The following is an 18246-nucleotide window of genomic DNA, read 5'->3' on the forward strand; positions in this document are numbered from 1 at the left end:
CTCCTGCATTGTAGGTGGATTCTTTACCGAGCTATCAGGGAAGCCTGAGGTTTAAGAGGGAGAAGGCCTATGTACACCTAAGGCTGATTCATGTTGACTCATGAAAGAAACCAACAAAATATTGTAAAGTAATTGTCCTTCAACTAAAAGTAAATAAATTAAAAAAAGAGAGATAAGTTCTTCTGTCATGATTAATTCTCCTACATTGTACACAATTATTAACTGTTTCCTGCTTTCTAAATATTGTCCCATCCACCAACTTTACTAGACACTTTCATGCTTATATCTGATTTCTTCATTTCTTATGATGCACAATAACTTAGAGTTCAAAGCAACACATTGGCATCTGCATCATTAGTCTAAAACCTGACTGCATCTTTGCTTCTTATTTCACACCCGTATATACAAACCAGTGCTCTCCGAAGAAAGCTATTTATTCCCTGGATTCCTACACAAATTCATACAATATGGTATGGAAAGAAAATATTAGAATTTCTTTTTACTTTAATCTCATACTTTAAAACTCTCTCTTTTGTGTCTTATCATGATCATGATACAATAACATATACGTTATATACAATTAAGTATACATTTGTTGAAGTACAACTTCAAAAAATATTGCACTGAGTAAACTGTGCTATCAAAACAGTTGCATCAAATTATTCCTATTAAAAATATATATATGAAGAATCAGAAGAATCTTCTCCTGGAACATGTTTTTGTTTTTTTTTTCTTTGCCTAAAACATCTCAAGAATTATAAAATATATTTTAACTATTATTTTATTTTGAATAAATTATCCTAAAGAGACAACAATGAGTATTTCCTTAAAAGTTATAGGTAATTTGTATATCAATGTTTCATTGATTTTCCATTTTAGAGCTCTACAACTTTTTAATGTATCTATATATTAAAGCCACTTCTCTAAAGAAATAAATGTTACATTACTACAAAATGTTTTACATATTTATATATAATTTTAAAAAAACTTTACTTCCATAAATAGTACTTTAGTATAACACGTATTTTTGTATTACATTCTAAGTAGAATGGTTCTACTTCCCAGGACTATTCACACATAAATTAAATTAATAAATAGCAATGCTTAGTATTATATAATTGTGAGCCTTGAAAGCTGGTTTCCAAGATGTGCTCTGACACATTAGACAAACGTCCTCAGTTATATATTTCACTTTTTGTAAGTTTCCAATTTCTCCTGTATAAAATGAGAAGCATAGTTAAGAGCATGGGCTTTGTACAGAACTGGGCCTGAATTCTGGCTCCATCACTACAAATTCCTGTTTATTTGTGCAAGTGTCTTCTGCTTTATAAGCATTAGTTTCCTCTTTTGTAAAATTTGTTTAATAAGCTTAACTTAAAGGATTGTCATTAGATTTAATGAAATAACACAAATAAAGAAATTTACTTCAGTAAAGAATCACTAATGTTAGCTCTTTTGATTACCCAATATTCAGATTTCTAGTAAAATTTCCAAATGTGACTATGTAAGTCTGAATGTGTATCTGATGCTTTTCTAAGTGCTTTCAGCTGGGTCAGGATATTTCAAGAAAGTAATTATTGTTATACCAAGTTTTACCATTAAAACATTGGAATCTAGGAGTTAGGGTAATTTCTTACAACCACAATTCACAGAAGATGATGTGTTTAGTCCTTCAGTCATGTCCAACTTTTTATGATCCCGTGGGCCCCATGGACTATAGCCCGCCAGGCTCCTCTATCCATGGGATTCTCCAGCAAGAATATTGGAGTGGGTAGCCTTTCCTTTCTCCAGGGGATCTTCCCAACCCAGTGGTCAAACCCAGGTCTCTCTCATTGCAGGCAGATTCTTTACCCTTTGAGCCACCAGGGAAGCCCCACAGAAGATGACAGAATTTACATTAGCACACTGAACTTTTATCTGAAACACTCATGATATTCTCACCATAGCATACTGACTTCATCAAAGGAGAAAACTAATGAAGCGGTTTGCATATAGGTAATTATGCCCCCAGCAATGTGGGAGCAGTGTTCTAATGTGCTCTTCATGATTATGGTATGACTTCCATGATTATGTTATATTATAAATCAGAGACATTTCACAGAAAAATGTAAGACTACTAACAAGTTGACCTTCTTCTAGAGAGCTTACCTGGATGAACCTAGCAAGATCACCCACAGAATGAGCAGTTGGTAGAGAAAAGAAATTTGAATGACTCAGTGTGAGAGATTGGATGGGAGTTTTTCATCACTGAGGTGGAGAGGCCTTGTGAATGGGGCAGCGTCCGGTGGCTGAGGATTCCCCAGCTGACAAGCAGCAAGAAAACAAGGAGGAAGGATGTAGCAAGCCCATCAACACTGCATCGAATTTGGATACGTGCTTCTTATCAAGTTAGATGCATTAAGGCCTCAGTTGAGAATATTTGGAAACTAAAAATAAATTTTAGCCTGTTTTATGACTTAGGAGTATTCATAAAATCATTAGAGCTATTTTTAAAGTGAAAGTGAAGTCGCTCAGTCATGTCCAACTCTTTTGTGGGTAACCCCATGGACTGTGGCCCACCAGGCTCCTCTGTCCATGGGATTTTCCAGGCTAGAGTACTGGAGTGGGTTGTCTTTTCCTTCTCCAGGAGATCTTCCCAACCCAGGGATCGAACCTGGGTCTCCTGCCTTGGAGGCAGACGCTTTACCATCTGAGCCACAGGGGAAGTCCAAGGGCAGGAGAAAAACTCCTCTCACTGAAAAATTATCAAAGAATGTGGAAGACATTGCACAGTTGCTTTGTGAATGCAAAGTTGAACTTGTTCAATAAACCAGTTATTTCTTTTGTGTATACAGTAGTTTGTGATTATATTTTAATAGAAGTACCCCAAAACCCAGAGTAACATTTTAACTTTTTCTGCAAGGAAAATGCAAAATGGTTATATTTAAATTTTTAAACTAATGTGCCCAAATTGTGAAAGATCACTTTCACTAATAGCAAATAATCCTACTTACAAGTATACCTTCTTGCTGAGAGACATGGCAGAAAAATGCAAACACAGACCCTTTGAATCACTGACTACATAACTCATCAAGGATCACATCTATGGAAGAATAGCATTTAGTGGAACAACAAGTAGCTTCATGTGTAGTACAGAGTAGAGCGTCAGCAAGATTAAAATTGAGAACAGAGTATTATAGATCTTTCTGCTTCTTTTGTTATAATAGACTTGTCAACTCTGTCATCCCCAAAGCCATAAACTGAAATGGTTTGATATTTTCTTTATGAAACAAATTATTAAAAAATACCCAAGCAAAACATTGACTTCTTTATGCAAAATAAACAAAAACTTTATGAAATTTATCAGTAGCTAATACAATATAAATAATTAAAATTCCAAGGTCAACCTTGTTTTCTGATTAATGTTATCATTTATTAATATATATATAATGTATAAGATCTGTGATATTTCATAAAATAAACTTAATTTCCCAACTATGAACTACTTCTACATGTCTGCAAAATGTTTAAAATATTTGACTGGTTTTTATCATTAACAATATATTTTTCTTCAATATGTTTATGAAATTCCTAAAGAAATTTTACTCCACTAGTTTCTGAGAAAGAGTTACATGAAATATATTGCTTTCACACAAAACTTTGTCCAAAATAAAACAAAAATCAACCTCAAATTAATTTACATTTCTTCACTGACATTATTGGTAATGAGTAAAAAGAATTTCAAGACAAAAATTATTGTGTCATACCTTATTTTCAACTGGGAAATGTATATTTATACAACAATTTTCTCATCAAACAGAAACAAGAAACAAAGAGGACAGGAAAGCATAGTTACTGCAGCAAATCATTCAAGTCTAAGCTCTTCTGGTTAACTTTGTTACCAAGGAGACACCTGGTTACAACTTGTCTCAGCAGAGAGGAGAAATTCCAAGGGTGTTGGGATGGAGATCTTTTCAATAAGAATATATTCATTGCTTCTAAAACACCTAAAAGATGTATCTATGGTAAAAGAAAAAATCTGGTTTCCTAGGTTTTTGATTAAAATAATTATTATCAGAGATAAAAGTCTTTTAATATTCTTCCTGTTAAAAAAACAAACAAAAACATTCAGATAGTGTGTACTGATGACATCTCGAAATTGGAATTTTCCTTTTAGAAAAGCCCATTTAAATCCATAGATGTCTCTTAGTTTTTCAGTTATTTATGGTTGATTGAAATTTAATTAATAACAGTGGCAATCCATTTTTTATATGAAAGCAATTATTTCTCATTACAAAAGTAGTACAGTTGTTTTAATGGTATGATGAGAATTTCAGATATCAATAAAATTAAGGTAGCTGGTATGTATGATTTTAATCTAAATGACTTGAGATATAAATTCTACATCTGGGCAAAGATATATTACCTTAATAAAAATAGTAATCAGATAAGCTAAATTCCCAGTGTCATTATTTAAGAAAATATATACTTATATTGCTTAAATTAATAATCTTGTTCTCAGTTTTTTTAGATGCTTAAGGTAACATCTGAGAAGAATGTACATAGATTATAAAACAAGTTATCTGCTATTTTCCAAAAGTTAACAATTTAAATGAAAAACAAAATCATACTTTAAGTCCGTTTAAATAATGTCCAATTAATTACTGAACTTTTTCCTCTATGATTATATACAGTTATATATATAATTCTCCAGATATAATATTTAGCATTTATGCACTCTTTTATGTTTCCTGAATTCTGTTCTACTTATCCCAGGTAAAAATACAGTGACTGCACTGCTTCCTTTAGGTATTTACTAAATATCGTTAATAAACTGGATCATTTAAGTAATATTGGTTCTTTAACATAATTTATGTGGGAGCAAATATATACCTGAGGTTGGTTCTTTAACATAATTTATATGGGAGCAAATATATACTTGAGAAAATGTTTTCTTCTCATATGTGGATTATGTTGCAATCTATCAAAGATTGTTAAATACAGTAAATTTGGAGAGGAATTGTAAAATGCATTACTGAAAAACTAAATGTTTAATTAGACACACAACACGTCAATAGGTTTATAACATCAGTTCCACATGAACAAATATATGGAATTTAAAAATATGAACAACACTCACAAAAACACAAATAAAACTTAAACTATGACATCTATTTGAATTTTAGTTTGCCAAATGACAAAGATGATTCTGATACATGCTTGAAAGAAGGACTTTCATGTGTGACATGTTGCTTTATGCAAAAGAGCCCAAAGTGTATTTACCTTGCATCAGTTAACATAATTAGTACATGAAAAGAAAAATCTAGCCTATGTCAAGTGAGATTATTGTAAATATAATTAGTAGTTAGTACATATTCTGAAGTGACATGTACCTTGAGAGGTTCGGTAGTTGAATGTCATAGAAGGAAAGAATTAATCAATGCAATTTCAAACGGATACCTACTAAAAGTGGACACATGACTTTGAAGCTAAACAAAATCAGAGTTAAAAAGGTAGAGGATACATATTCTCTAAGAAACATTAAAAAAAAAAAAGCCTTGAAACTCAGAAAAGAGAATTGGACAAATCATATATAAATAATAGAAAAAATTTCTAATTGAGCTTATTTAAAGTAAATATCTCACCTTTGTTAATTTCTATAAGTTTCTAGATCTTTTAATCAATGTTATCATTTATATTTCAAATTCAAGTGCATATCCTATTTGAATATTTATAGTATTCAGAGGGTCAATCACACATGACTGGATGATTATTCTTCCAATACCTCTAGAGCTCTAAAATTTCAGCATCACTAGTTATTAGAGAAATATAAACTACAGTAAATTATCACCTCACAAGGTCAGAATGGCCATCATCAAAAAAATGTATAAACAATAAAATCTGGAGAGTGTGTAGAGAAAAGGGAAACTTCCCACACTGTTGGTGGGAGTGGATAGCCATTAAGGAGAAAAATATAGAGTGTCCTCCAAAAAACTAAAAATAAAATTACTACATGACCCAACAATCCCACTGCTAGGGATATAGCCAGAGAAAACCATAATTCAGAAGTATATATACACCCCAATGTTCACTGAAGCACTACTTATAAGAGCCAGATCATGGAAGCAACCTAAAAGTCCATTGGAAGAGGAGTGGGTAAAGAAGGTGTGGCACGTATATACAATGGCATATTGCTCAGCCAAAAAAGAGAACAAAATTCTGCCCTTTACAGCAACATGGATGCACTTAAGATATTGTCACACTGATTGAAGCAAATCAGACAAAGAAAGATAAATGTCACATGATATTACTTAAACATGGAATCTAAGTAAAAGTGGTATAAATAAACTTATTTACAAAACAGAAGTATGGTCACAAATGTAGAAACTTTTGGTTACCAGGGAATAAAGAGGGATAAACTGGGAGACTGGGGTTGACATCTGCACTTTGGTATGTAGTAATAAAATGGACAAATAATAAGAAACTGTTGTATAGCACAGGGAACTCGATTCAATACTCTGTAACGGGCTATACAGGAAAAGAATCTAAAAAGGAAAAAAAAAAAGTGGATGTATGTATATGGGTAACTGATTCACTTTGCTTTGTTGTGCACCTGAAACAAGCACAACATTGTAAATCAGCTATATGCCAATAAAAATATTAAAAAATTAAATTTAAAAGTTTAAATACTGCAAGCCATGGATTTCCATATGTATTTGATTTAGATTATATATTGGAGGATAGTACAAAATTGACATGAACAAGAAACAAAGAAGTGATGGTTTAAAAACATCTAGAAAGGGAGGAAATGTTGTTATTAATGATAGCGGGAATTAACAAAGAGACTTTAGTAATTTACAATCCAAGTCTTTTAAAATACTGCTGCTGCTGCTGCTGCTAAATTGCTTCAGTCAAGTCCGACTCTGTGCGACCCCATAGATGGCAGCCCACCAGGCTCCCCCGTCCCTGGGATTCTCCAGGCAAGAACAGTGGAGTGGGTTGCCATTTCCTTCTCCAGTGCATGAAAGTGAAAAGTGAAAGTGAAGTCGCTCAGTCGTGTCCAACTAGTAGTGACCCCATGGACTGCAGCCTACCAGGCTCCTCCATCCATGGGATTTTCTAGGCAAGAGTACTGGAGTGGGGTGCCATTGCCTTCTCCTTAAAATATTGCTAATATATTCTAAAAGTAGCAGAATTAATTCAGATAAACTATGAAGTTATAAATGGGATTATATATAAGTATGTTTTCTCTGTAAATAACACACAAACACCCATACTGACCTGAGTATCCTAGTTTGTCTGTGAAATACAACTACTCTTATCAAAAACTTATCAAATAAAACGGCAGAATAGTTGAAATAAAAGGCATTTATGTATTTACCATGTAGGTCCTTATCTTCAATAACTGCCATCTCAACATCTTTTCCAGTAACTATTGTGCATGTGAAAGGAACTTGAAGAAGAACACTTATCTCACCAAAAGACTCCTTCTCATTAAGTCTACCCATATAAACAAGTTTCTTAATTTTTTTCTGTAATAGATACAGATAATGTTTAATGAAATCACTTTCATGTAATGGATAAACATTATTACTACTAGAAATGTACTGTTCATATATCATTTGGGTATATGGTATTTAAAATAAATTAGCATTTTCATGCAAATCAAGAGGACACTTATTTATAAATATACTTAAATTTTATTAGAAAAATAGTAGATTAATAAGAGAACTTCAGCATATCTAAAATAATTGAAAGCACTGTAGTTTAGTGATCTACAAATTAAGTGTTTTAATCCATCAAGATGTTTATGAAACCTTGAACTTATTCCGTTTTTCAACATTATAGGATACCATTTAGCAATCATAACTTAGTATACTTAGTTTGTATGAGGTAACGCTTTGAGACCCCATGGACTGCAGTATGCCAGGCTTATTGTATGTCAAAAACCATCATAATATTGTAAAGTAATTATCCTCTAATTTAAAAAAAGCTAAAATATTAAAAAAAGATTATTTCAATTCATCCTATCTGCTGATCATCAGTTCAGTTCAGTTCAATCACTCAGTTGTGTCCAATTCTTTGCAACCCCGTGAACTGCAGCAGGCCAGGCTTCCCTGTCCATCACCAACTCCAGGAGCTTCCTCAGACTCATGTCCATTGAGTCGATGATGCCATCCAACCATTTCATCCTCTGCTGTCCCCTTATCCTCCCACCTTCAATCTTTCCCAGCATCAGGGTCTCTTCAAATCAGTCAGTTCTTTGAATCAGGTGGCCAAAGTATTGGAGTGTCAGCTTCAACATCAGTCCTTCCGATGAATATTCAAGACCAATTTCCTTTAGGATGGACTGGTTGGATCTCCTTGCAGTCCAAGGGACTCTCAAGAGTCTTCTCCAACACCACAGGTCAAAAGCATCAATTCTTTGGTGCTCAGCTTTCTTTATAGTCCAACTCTCACATCTATACACGACTACTGGAAAAAACATAGCTTTGACTAGACGGACCTTTGTTGGCAAAGTAATGTCTCTGCTTTTTAATATGCTGTCTAGGTTGGTCATAGATTTTCTTCCAAGGAGCAAGTGTCTTTTTTTTATTTTCATGGCTTCAGTCACCATCTGCAGTAATTTTGGATCCCAAGAAAATAAAGTCTGTCACTGCTTCCATTGTTTGCCCATCTATTTGCCATGAAGTGATGGGACCGGATGCCATGATCTTCTTTTTTGAATGTTCAGTCTTAAGCCAGATTTTTCACTCTCCTCTTTCACCTTCATCAAGTTCTTTAATTCCTTTTTTGCTTTCTGATATAAGGGTGGTGTCATCTGCATATCTGAGGTTATTGATATTTCTCCCGGCAATCTTGATTCCAGGTTTGTTTCACTCCAGCATTTCACATGATGTACTCTGAATATAAGTTAAATAAGCAGGGTGACTTGATGTACTTGATGTACTCCTTTTTCAATTTTGAACCAGTCTATTGTTCCATGTCCAGTTCTAACTGTTGCTTCTTGATCTACATACAGCTTTCTCAGGATGTCAGTAAGGTGGTTTGGTATTCCCATCTCTTTAAGAATTTTGCACAGTTTATTGTGATCGACACAGTCAAAAGCTTTAGCATAGTCAATGAAGCAGATGTAGATGATTTTTCTGTATTTCCCTTGTTTTTGCTATGATCCAATGGATGTTGGCAGTTTGATCTCTGATTTCTCTGCCTTTTCTAAATCCACTTTGAACTAGAACTTGTCTATTCTAGAACTTCATAAAACTGAAATCATACAGAATGCATTCCTCTGAGTTTCACTTTTTTGCCCAACCTAATGTTTCCAGATTCATCCATATTCTTGTGTGCATAAGAGATTCTTTTTGTTGAGGCATGATATTTCAATGAAGGAATATACCACAATGTTTCTATTCATCTAACTGTCAATGGACATTTAGATTATTACTTATTTTTTGACATATGAAGATTCACGTAAGTCTTTTGGTAAATGTATATTTTATTTCTCTCGAGTAAATATTTAGAGTGGAATTTCTGGGTCATATGTCAAGTATAGTTTAACCAATCTGATATGCTTATAAAAGTATTTTGTTGTGGTTTTAATTTGCATTTCTTTGATAATGTCAAGCATCTTTTAGGTCATTTCTAAGTCTTACAACTCAACATATCTTATAACTTATTTTGCATATTATAGCTCAGTAACAAGAATAAAATAAATGCAATGAAAATTAGTTTAAAGAAAACTGAACAGCTGTTTCACAAAACAGGACAAACAATAAATGACCAATAAACATAAAAAAAACATGTTCAATATCTCCTATTTATTAAAGTACATTAATCAATTAAAAAGAATACATAGGTTTAAAACTTACCACTTTTCTTGATTGTGGTTTTGAAAGTCCTATGATATTTCTGTAAATCTTACAATATCCAGAATTAATATAAGCCACAAAAGAAATTATATTTCCACTTTCCACGATCACTGAAAACAAAAGAGATAATTCACCATTTCACATAATTTTCTAGAAGATATTATTTTAGTTACTAGGACAATAAAAGTTGGCATGTTTAATTCAACAACTATTAATAGTAAACTTCTTAATGAATGACAGTATACAGGCAATGCTTATTATATGAAAAATTTATGTTGGATATTTATACCAGCGCCTAAAATAGAAATAAACATTGGTAAGAATTTGGAATGGTGTGCTAGTAAACCGTGTGGTGGAGGAGAGGAAGAGGAGTTTGGGGCAAGCCCCAAATTGTATCATTTGATGATTTTCATGGTGCAGATATTGATGCCATGACTTGTTTCAAACTGCCAGTGATTTAACAACTGTCTCAAAAAAACAGAAAAATCTCTGAATATTTAACATGTAGAGCTTCAGAGCTCAAAGTGTATAATGAAAAAGGAAGTAAAAGGTTATTTGTTAGAAGTCATTTATTTTGCTTAAATAAAAATTTATGTAACTCTTCTACTGTTTTATACATTGTCTCTTAAATAACATTATAAAGTTATCTTCAAACATCAAAGCATAATACAGCTATGCTACTGCTGCTGCTAAGTCACGTCAGTCGTGTCCGACTCTGTGCGACCCCATAGACGGCAGCCCACCAGGCTCCCCCGTCCCTGGGATTCTCCAGGCAAGAACACTGGAGTGGGTTGCCGTTTCCTTCTCCAGTGCCTGAAAGTGAAAAGTGAAAGCGAAGTCGCTCAGTCGTGTCCCACTAGTAGCGACCCCGTGGACTGCAGCCCACCAGGCTCCTCCGTCCATGGGATTTTCCAGGCAAGAGTACTGGAGTGGGGTGCCATATGGGCTTATGTGTAAACTGTATAGACATGGGAATGTTTTCACAGACACAACAATTTAAAAACGTAAAGAGTAGCCTTTTGCCAAAATATGATATGATAGCAAACATTGTTTTACTTCTTTTAATCAATCAATAGGACATAAAGAAAAGCATAGAGTCTTCTGGCAATGTAATAGGTAAGAGAAGGATACACTTAAACAGATACTAAAGAAGCACACTATTCTTAACTTTTTGAGCAGCACTATTGTAAATCTTTTCTTGAAAGTCAAGCCTTATATACAATATAGAGCAGCATGCATAATATCAAAGCGAATAGAGATCAATTTGTCTTTGTATTAAAGGCAAGGCAACAACAGAAAAGCTGAACCACTGCGGTAAAAGCTATGAGGCAACCTCCCTCCTTAGAGGGAACAGTTGCTTCCTGAGTAATTGTTAATAGTCTCTATTCTAATCATAGAAAATGTTTATCTTAATGAAGACAACACAGCAAAACCCTTTTCATCTAAGTAAGCAGGCTGAATTTAATGACATTACAAAAAAGTATATCTCATTACACTTAAATAAGAAATTTTAGTTCCTTTTTGACTAGGAAAAGAATTGCACCTAATGCCTGTAGAGAGTTAACACAACTCTCTCGTGTTTCTTAATTTTAACCATTCAGCCTATGATCCTGCTTCCCATTGCAAAGATCTTATGCCAGTGATGTCAAGATAAATGTTGTCATGTCCATACCTTTTCCTCTTGAGTTACACAGAAAATGATGAACAACAGAGAAAGATCCAAAGGATTATAAAACAATTTTATTTTTTATTTATTTATTTATTTATTTAGGTCTTTATTTAATTTTTTTAATTTTCCTTTATTTATTCATTTATTTTTTCAGTGGGTTTTGTCATACATTGATATGAATCAGCCATATATTTACACGTATTCCCAATCCCGATCCCCCCCTCCCACCTCCCTCTCCACCCGATTCCTCTGGGTCTTCCCACTGCACCAGGCCCGAGCACTTGTCTCATGCATCCCACCTGGGCTGGTGATCTGTTTCACCCTTGATAATATACATGCTGTTCTTTCGAAACATCCCACCCTCACCTTCTCCCACAGAGTTCAAAAGTCTGTTCTGTACTTCTGTGTCTCTTTTTCTGTTTTGCATATAGGGTTGTCATTACCATCTTTCTAAATTCCATATATATGTGTTAGTATGCTGTAATGTTCTTTATCTTTCTGGCTTACTTCACTCTGTATAATGGGCTCCAGTTTCATCCATCTCATTAGAACTGATTCAAATGAATTCTTTTTAACGGCTGAGTAATATTCCATGGTGTATATGTACCACAGCTTCCTTATCCATTCATCTGCTGATGGGCATCTAGGTTGCTTCCATGTCCTGGCTATTATAAACAGTGCTGCGATGAACATTGGGGTGCACATGTCTCTTTCAGGTCTGGTTTCCTCAGTGTGTATGCCCAGAAGTGGGATTGCTGGGTCATATGGCAGTTCTATTTCCAGTTTTTTAAGAAATCTCCACACTGTTTTCCATAGTGGCTGTACTAGTTTGCATTCCCACCAACAGTGTAAGAGGGTTCCCTTTTCTCCACATCCTCTCCAGCATTTATTGCTTGTAGACTTTGGGATAGCAGCCATCCTGACTGGCGTGTAATGGTACCTCATTGTGGTTTTGATTTGCATTTCTCTGATAATGAGTGATGTTGAGCATCTTTTCATGTGTTTGTTAGCCATCTGTTTGTCTTCTTTGGAGAAATGTCTGTTTAGTTCTTTGGCCCATTTTTTGATTGGGTCATTTATTTTTCTGAAATTGAGCTGCAGGAGTTGCTTGTATATTTTTGAGATTAATCCTTTGTCTGTTTCTTCATTTGCTATTATTTTCTCCCAATCTGAGGGCTGTCTTTTCACCTTACTTATAGTTTCCTTTGTTGTGCAAAAGCTTTTAAGTTTCATTAGGTCCCATTTGTTTAGTTTTGCTTTTATTTCCAATATTCTGGGAGGTGGGTCATAGAGGATCTTGCTGTGGTTTATGTCAGAGAGTGTTTTGCCTATGTTCTCCTCTAGGAGTTTTATAGTTTCTGGTCTTACATTTAGATCTTTAATCCATTTTGAGTTTATTTTTGTATATGGTGTTAGAAAGTGTTCTAGTTTCATTCTTTTACAAGTGGTTGACCAGCTTTCCCAGCACCACTTGCTAAAGAGGTTGTCTTTTTTCCATTGTATATCCTTGCCTCCTTTGTCGAAGATAAGGTGTCCATAGGTTCGTGGATTTATCTCTGGGCTTTCTATTCTGTTCCATTGATCTATATTTCTGTCTTTGTGCCAGTACCATACTGTCTTGATGACTGTGGCTTTGTAGTAGAGTCTGAAGTCAGGCAGGTTGATTCCTCCAGTTCCATTCTTCTTTTTCAAGATTACTTTGGCTATTCGAGGTTTTTTGTATTTCCATACAAATTGTGAAATTATTTGTTCTAGTTCTGTGAAAAAATACCATTGGTAGCTTGATAGGGATTGCATTGAATCTATAGATTGCTTTGGGTAGAATAGCCATTTTGACAATATTCGTTCTTCCAATCCATGAGCATGGTATGTTTCTCCATCTCTTTGTGTCCTCTTTGATTTCTTTCATCAGTGTTTTATAGTTTTCTATGTATAGGTCTTTTGTTTCTTTAGGTAGATATACTCCTAAGTATCTTATTCTTTTTGTTGCAATGGTGAATGGTATTGTTTCCTTAATTTCTCTGTCTGTTTTTTCATTGTTAGTATATAGGAATGCAAGGGATTTCTGTGTGTTAATTTTATCCTGCACTTTACTATATTCATTGATTAGCTCTAGTAATTTTCTGGAAGAGTCTTTACGGTTTTCTATGTAGAGGATCATGTCATCTGCAAACAGTGAGAGTTTCACTTCTTCTTTTCCTATCTGGATTCCTTTTACTTCTTTTTCTGCTCTGATTGCTGTGGCCAAAACTTCCAACACTATGTTGAATAGTAGTGGTGAGAGTGGGCACCCTTGTCTTGTTCCTGATTTCAGGGGAAATGCTTTCAATTTTTCACCATTGAGGGTGATACTTGCTGTGGGTTTGTCATATATAGCTTTTATTATGTTGAGGTATGTTCCTTCTATTCCTGGTTTCTGGAGAGTTTTAATCATGAATGGGTGTTGAATTTTGTCAAAGGCTTTCTCTGCATCTATTGAGATAATCATATGGTTTTTATCTTTCACTTTGTTAATGTGGTGTATTACATTGATTGATTTGCAGATATTAAAGAATCCTTGCATTCCTGGGATAAAGCCCAGTTGGTCGTGGTGTATGATTTTTTTAATATGTTGTTGGATTCTGTTTGCTAGAATTTTGTTAAGGATTTTTGCATCTATGTTCATCAGTGATATTAGCCTGTAGTTTTCTTTTTTTGTGGCATCTTTGTCTGGTTTTGGAATTAGGGTGATGGTGGCCTCATAGAATGAGTTTGGAAGTTTACCTTCCTCTGCAATTTTCTGGAAGAGTTTGAGTAAGATAGGTGTTAGCTCTTCTCTAAATTTTTGGTAGAATTCAGCTGTGAAGCCATCTGGTCCTGGGCTTTTGTTTGCTGGAAGATTTTTGATGACAGTTTCGATTTCCTTGCTTGTGATGGGTCTGTTAAGATCTTCTATTTCTTCCTGGTTCAGTTTTGGAAGGTTATACTTTTCTAAGAATTTGTCCATTTCATCCAAGTTGTCCATTTTATTGGCATAGAGCTGCTGGTAGTAGTCTCTTATGATCCTTTGTATTTCAGTGTTGTCTGTTGTGATCTCTCCATTTTCATTTCTAATTTTGTTAATTTGGTTCTTCTCTCTTTGTTTCTTAATGAGTCTTGCTAATGGTTTGTCAATTTTGTTTATTTTTTCAAAAAACCAGCTTTTAGCTTTGTTGATTTTTGCTATGGTCTCTTTAGTTTCTTTTGCATTTAGTTCTGCCCTAATTTTTAAGATTTCTTTCCTTCTGCTAACTCTGGGGTTCTTCATTTCTTCCTTCTCTAATTGCTTTAGGTGTAGAGTTAGGTTATTTAATTGGTTTTTTTCTTGTTTCTTGATGTAAGCCTGTAATGCTATGAACCTTCCCCTTAGCACTGCTTTTACAGTGTCCCATAGGTTTTGGGTTGTTGTGTTTTCATTTTCATTCGTTTCTATACATATTTTGATTTCTTTTTTGATTTCTTCTATGATTTGTTGGTTATTCAGAAGTGTGTTATTTAGCCTCCATATGTTTGAAGTTTTAACAATTTTTTTCCTGTAATTGAGATCTAATCTTACTGCACTGTGGTCAGAAAAGATGACTGGAATGATTTCAATTTTTTTGAATTTTCCAAGACCAGATTTATGGCCCAAGATGTGATCTATTCTGGAGAAGGTTCCGTGTGCACTTGAGAAAAAAGTGAAGTTGATTGTTTTGGGGTGAAATGTCCTATAGATATCAATTAGGTCTAGCTGGTCCATTGTGTCATTTAAGGTTTGTGTTTCCTTGTTAATTTTCTGTTTAGTTGATCTATCCATAGTTGTGAGTGGGGTATTAAAGTCTCCCACTATTATTGTGTTACTATTAATTTCCTCTTTCATACTCGTTAGTGTTTGCCGCACATATTGCGGTGCTCCTATGTTGGGTGCATATATATTTATAATTGTTATATCTTCATCTTGGATTAATCCTTTGATCATTATGTAGTGTCCTTCTTTGTCTCTTTTCACATCCTTTATTTGAAAGTCTATTTTATCTGATATGAGTATTGTGACTCCTGCTTTCTTTTGGTCTCCATTTGCGTGAAATATTTTTTTCCAGCCCTTCACTTTTAGTCTGTATGTGTCTCTTGCTTTGAGGTGGGTCTCTTGTAGACAGCATATATAGGGGTCTTGTTTTTGTATCCATTCAGCCAATCTTTGTCTTTTGGTTGGGGCATTCAACCCATTTACATTTAAGGTAATTATTGATAGGTGTGGTCCCGTTGCCATTTGCTTTGTTGTTTTGGGTTCACGTTTATACTACCTTTCTGTGTTTCCTGTCTAGAGAAGATCCTTTAGCATTTGTTGAAGAGCTGGTTTGGTGGTGCTGAATTCTCTCAGCTTTTGCTTGTCTGTAAAGCTTTTGAATTCTCCTTCATATCTGAATGAGATCCTTGCTGGGTACAGTACTCTAGGTCGTAGGTTATTTTCTTTCATTGCTTTCAGTATGTCCTGCCATTCCCTTCTGGCCTGGAGGGTTTCTATTGATAGATCAGCTGTTAACAATTTTAAGTGGAAATATTTAGTCATGGACTACATAGGATAAATTTTATTCATTGTTATTTAAAGGTAATAGTCAAGAAATAAAGCTTATTTGTATTTCAAACTTAGGCTTTAAAGAGCCTCATCAAAACTCACACTCATACTCTAAAACCTTAAGTTATTAGATCATTATGAAAACAGCAAACCTGATTTTATCTTAAAGGTAAATAAGAAAGGGAAGAAAAGCAAAAGGGTTCATAGAAAGTGAGCAACAGGTATCGTTCTTTTCCTTCTTGTTGTTTATTATATACCAAGAAATAGTAAAAAAAGAAAAAACTAATAAAATAATTTTATTCCAATTTTCAGGTCAGTTAGAAGACATGATAAGAAAGATAATTCCCACTGGCTATTAGAATCAGCACTGGAACAGTTAAGGTCTCCGTTTAAATGGGAACTAGTGATTAGAAAGATTGTTAAAGGACGCCTTCTTAATTAAGATAAGCTCAAGCCATTAGCCTAACAGACCAAACGCAGTTTTGTATCAGAGTATCAGTAAGACTGATGCACCTTTAGGAGCAGAACACACATTAGCTTAATGGATACCAGTTCCTGTAAAACTAGATTACTAGGAAAAGAACAATATTAATGAAACAAATGCTAGCAAGTGCTACTTTTGAACTTTACTTTCAATTTGGGAAAATATTTTTGAACTTGTTTTCCTTATGAATGTATTTTTTGCTGTTGCAATGTTGCTAAGAAAAATCTTGGTTAGAAACGACTTTGTATTTACAAATGCTGAGTATTTCTGTAAGGGTCCATACTAATGAAACTTTCAGTTCAGTTCAGTTCAGTTGCTCAGTCGTGTGTGACTCTTTGTGACCCCATGAATCCCAGCACACCAGGCCTCCCTGTCCATCACCGACTCCCAGAGTTTACTCAAATGCATGTCCATCGAGTCGGTGATGCCATCCAGCCATCTCATCCTCTGTCATCCCCTTCCCCTGCCCCCAATCCCTCCCAGCATCAGGGTCTTTTCAAATGAGTCAGCTTGTCCCATCAGGTGGCCAAAGTATTGGAGTTTCAGCTTCAGCATCAGTCTGTCCAATGAACACCCAGGACTGATCTCCTTTAGGATGGACTGGTTGGATCTCCTTGCAGTCCAAGGGACTCTCAAGAGTCTTCTCCAACACCACAGTTCAAAAGCATCAATTCTTCAGCACTCAGCTTTCTTCACAGTCCAACTCTCACATCCATACATGACCACTGGAAAAACCATAGCCTTGACTAAATGGAACTTTGTTGGCAAAGTAATGTCTCTGCTTTTTATTTATTTTTTAATTTATTTAATTTATTTTTATTAGTTGGAGGCTAATTACTTTACAATATTATAGTGGTTTTTGCCATACATTGACATATATCAGCAATGGATTTACATGTGTTCCCCATCCTGATTCCCCCTCCCACCTCCCTCCCCATCCCATCCCTCTGGGTCTTCCCAGTGCGTGATAACAATAACCCTATATGCAGGACAGAAAAAGAGATGCAGATGTATAGAACAGACTTTTGGACTCTGTGGGAGAAGGCGAGGGTGGGATGATCTGAGAAAATAGCATTGAAACATGTATATTATCAAGTGTGAAACAAATCGCCATCCCAGGTTGGATGCATGTCTCTGTTTTTTAATATACTATCTAGGTTGGTCATAACTTTCCTTCCAAGGAGTAAGCATCTTTTAATTTCATGGCTGCAATCACTATCTGCAGTCATTTTGGAGCCCCCCAAAATAAAGTCTGAGACTGTTTCCACTGTTTCCCCATGTATTTCCCATGAAGTGATGGGACCAGATGCCATGATCTTAGTTTTCTGAATGTTGAGCTTTAAGCCAACTTTTTCACTCTCCTCTTTCACTTATATCAAAAGGCTTTTTAGTTTCTCTTCACTTTCTGCTATAAGGGTGGTGTCATCTGCATATCTTTAACCAATATTAAACACTACCTCTTTATTATTTGAAAATCTATATTTATATTCATTTAAGAATATTTATAGCTAAGTGGAAGCAAATATTGGATAGAAATATGTATCATAAATATTGATCACTGACTAATTTCCTAGTATACTACACCTGCTGAATTCATGGCAGGTTAAAATAGGTCATTATTCTAAAGTATGAGCACTATATGTAAAATTCTCTCATGCAAGTTAAGTACTTG

The 18246-nt window shown here is 34.6% G+C and overlaps 1 protein-coding gene and 1 non-coding gene across 2 annotated transcripts in view; both read right to left on the minus strand.

The window, feature by feature from the left end:
• CNBD1 (cyclic nucleotide binding domain containing 1) overlaps positions 1-18246 on the minus strand; it is a 384488-nt gene that overhangs the window by 9896 nt on the left and 356346 nt on the right. Inside the window, exons 10-11 of the mRNA XM_061122766.1 lie at positions 9849-9958; positions 7361-7511 (exon numbers count right to left, since the gene is read on the minus strand). Coding sequence (XP_060978749.1) covers positions 7361-7511; positions 9849-9958 — 261 coding nt within the window. The remainder of the gene's footprint in view (positions 1-7360; positions 7512-9848; positions 9959-18246) is intronic.
• Positions 2632-2704, minus strand: TRNAW-CCA (transfer RNA tryptophan (anticodon CCA)). The gene has a single exon. It is a non-coding gene; the product is annotated as a tRNA-Trp (tRNA).

This window comes from Dama dama, chromosome 21 (assembly GCF_033118175.1).
Source record: "Dama dama isolate Ldn47 chromosome 21, ASM3311817v1, whole genome shotgun sequence".
NCBI classification, from domain to species: domain Eukaryota; kingdom Metazoa; phylum Chordata; class Mammalia; order Artiodactyla; family Cervidae; genus Dama; species Dama dama.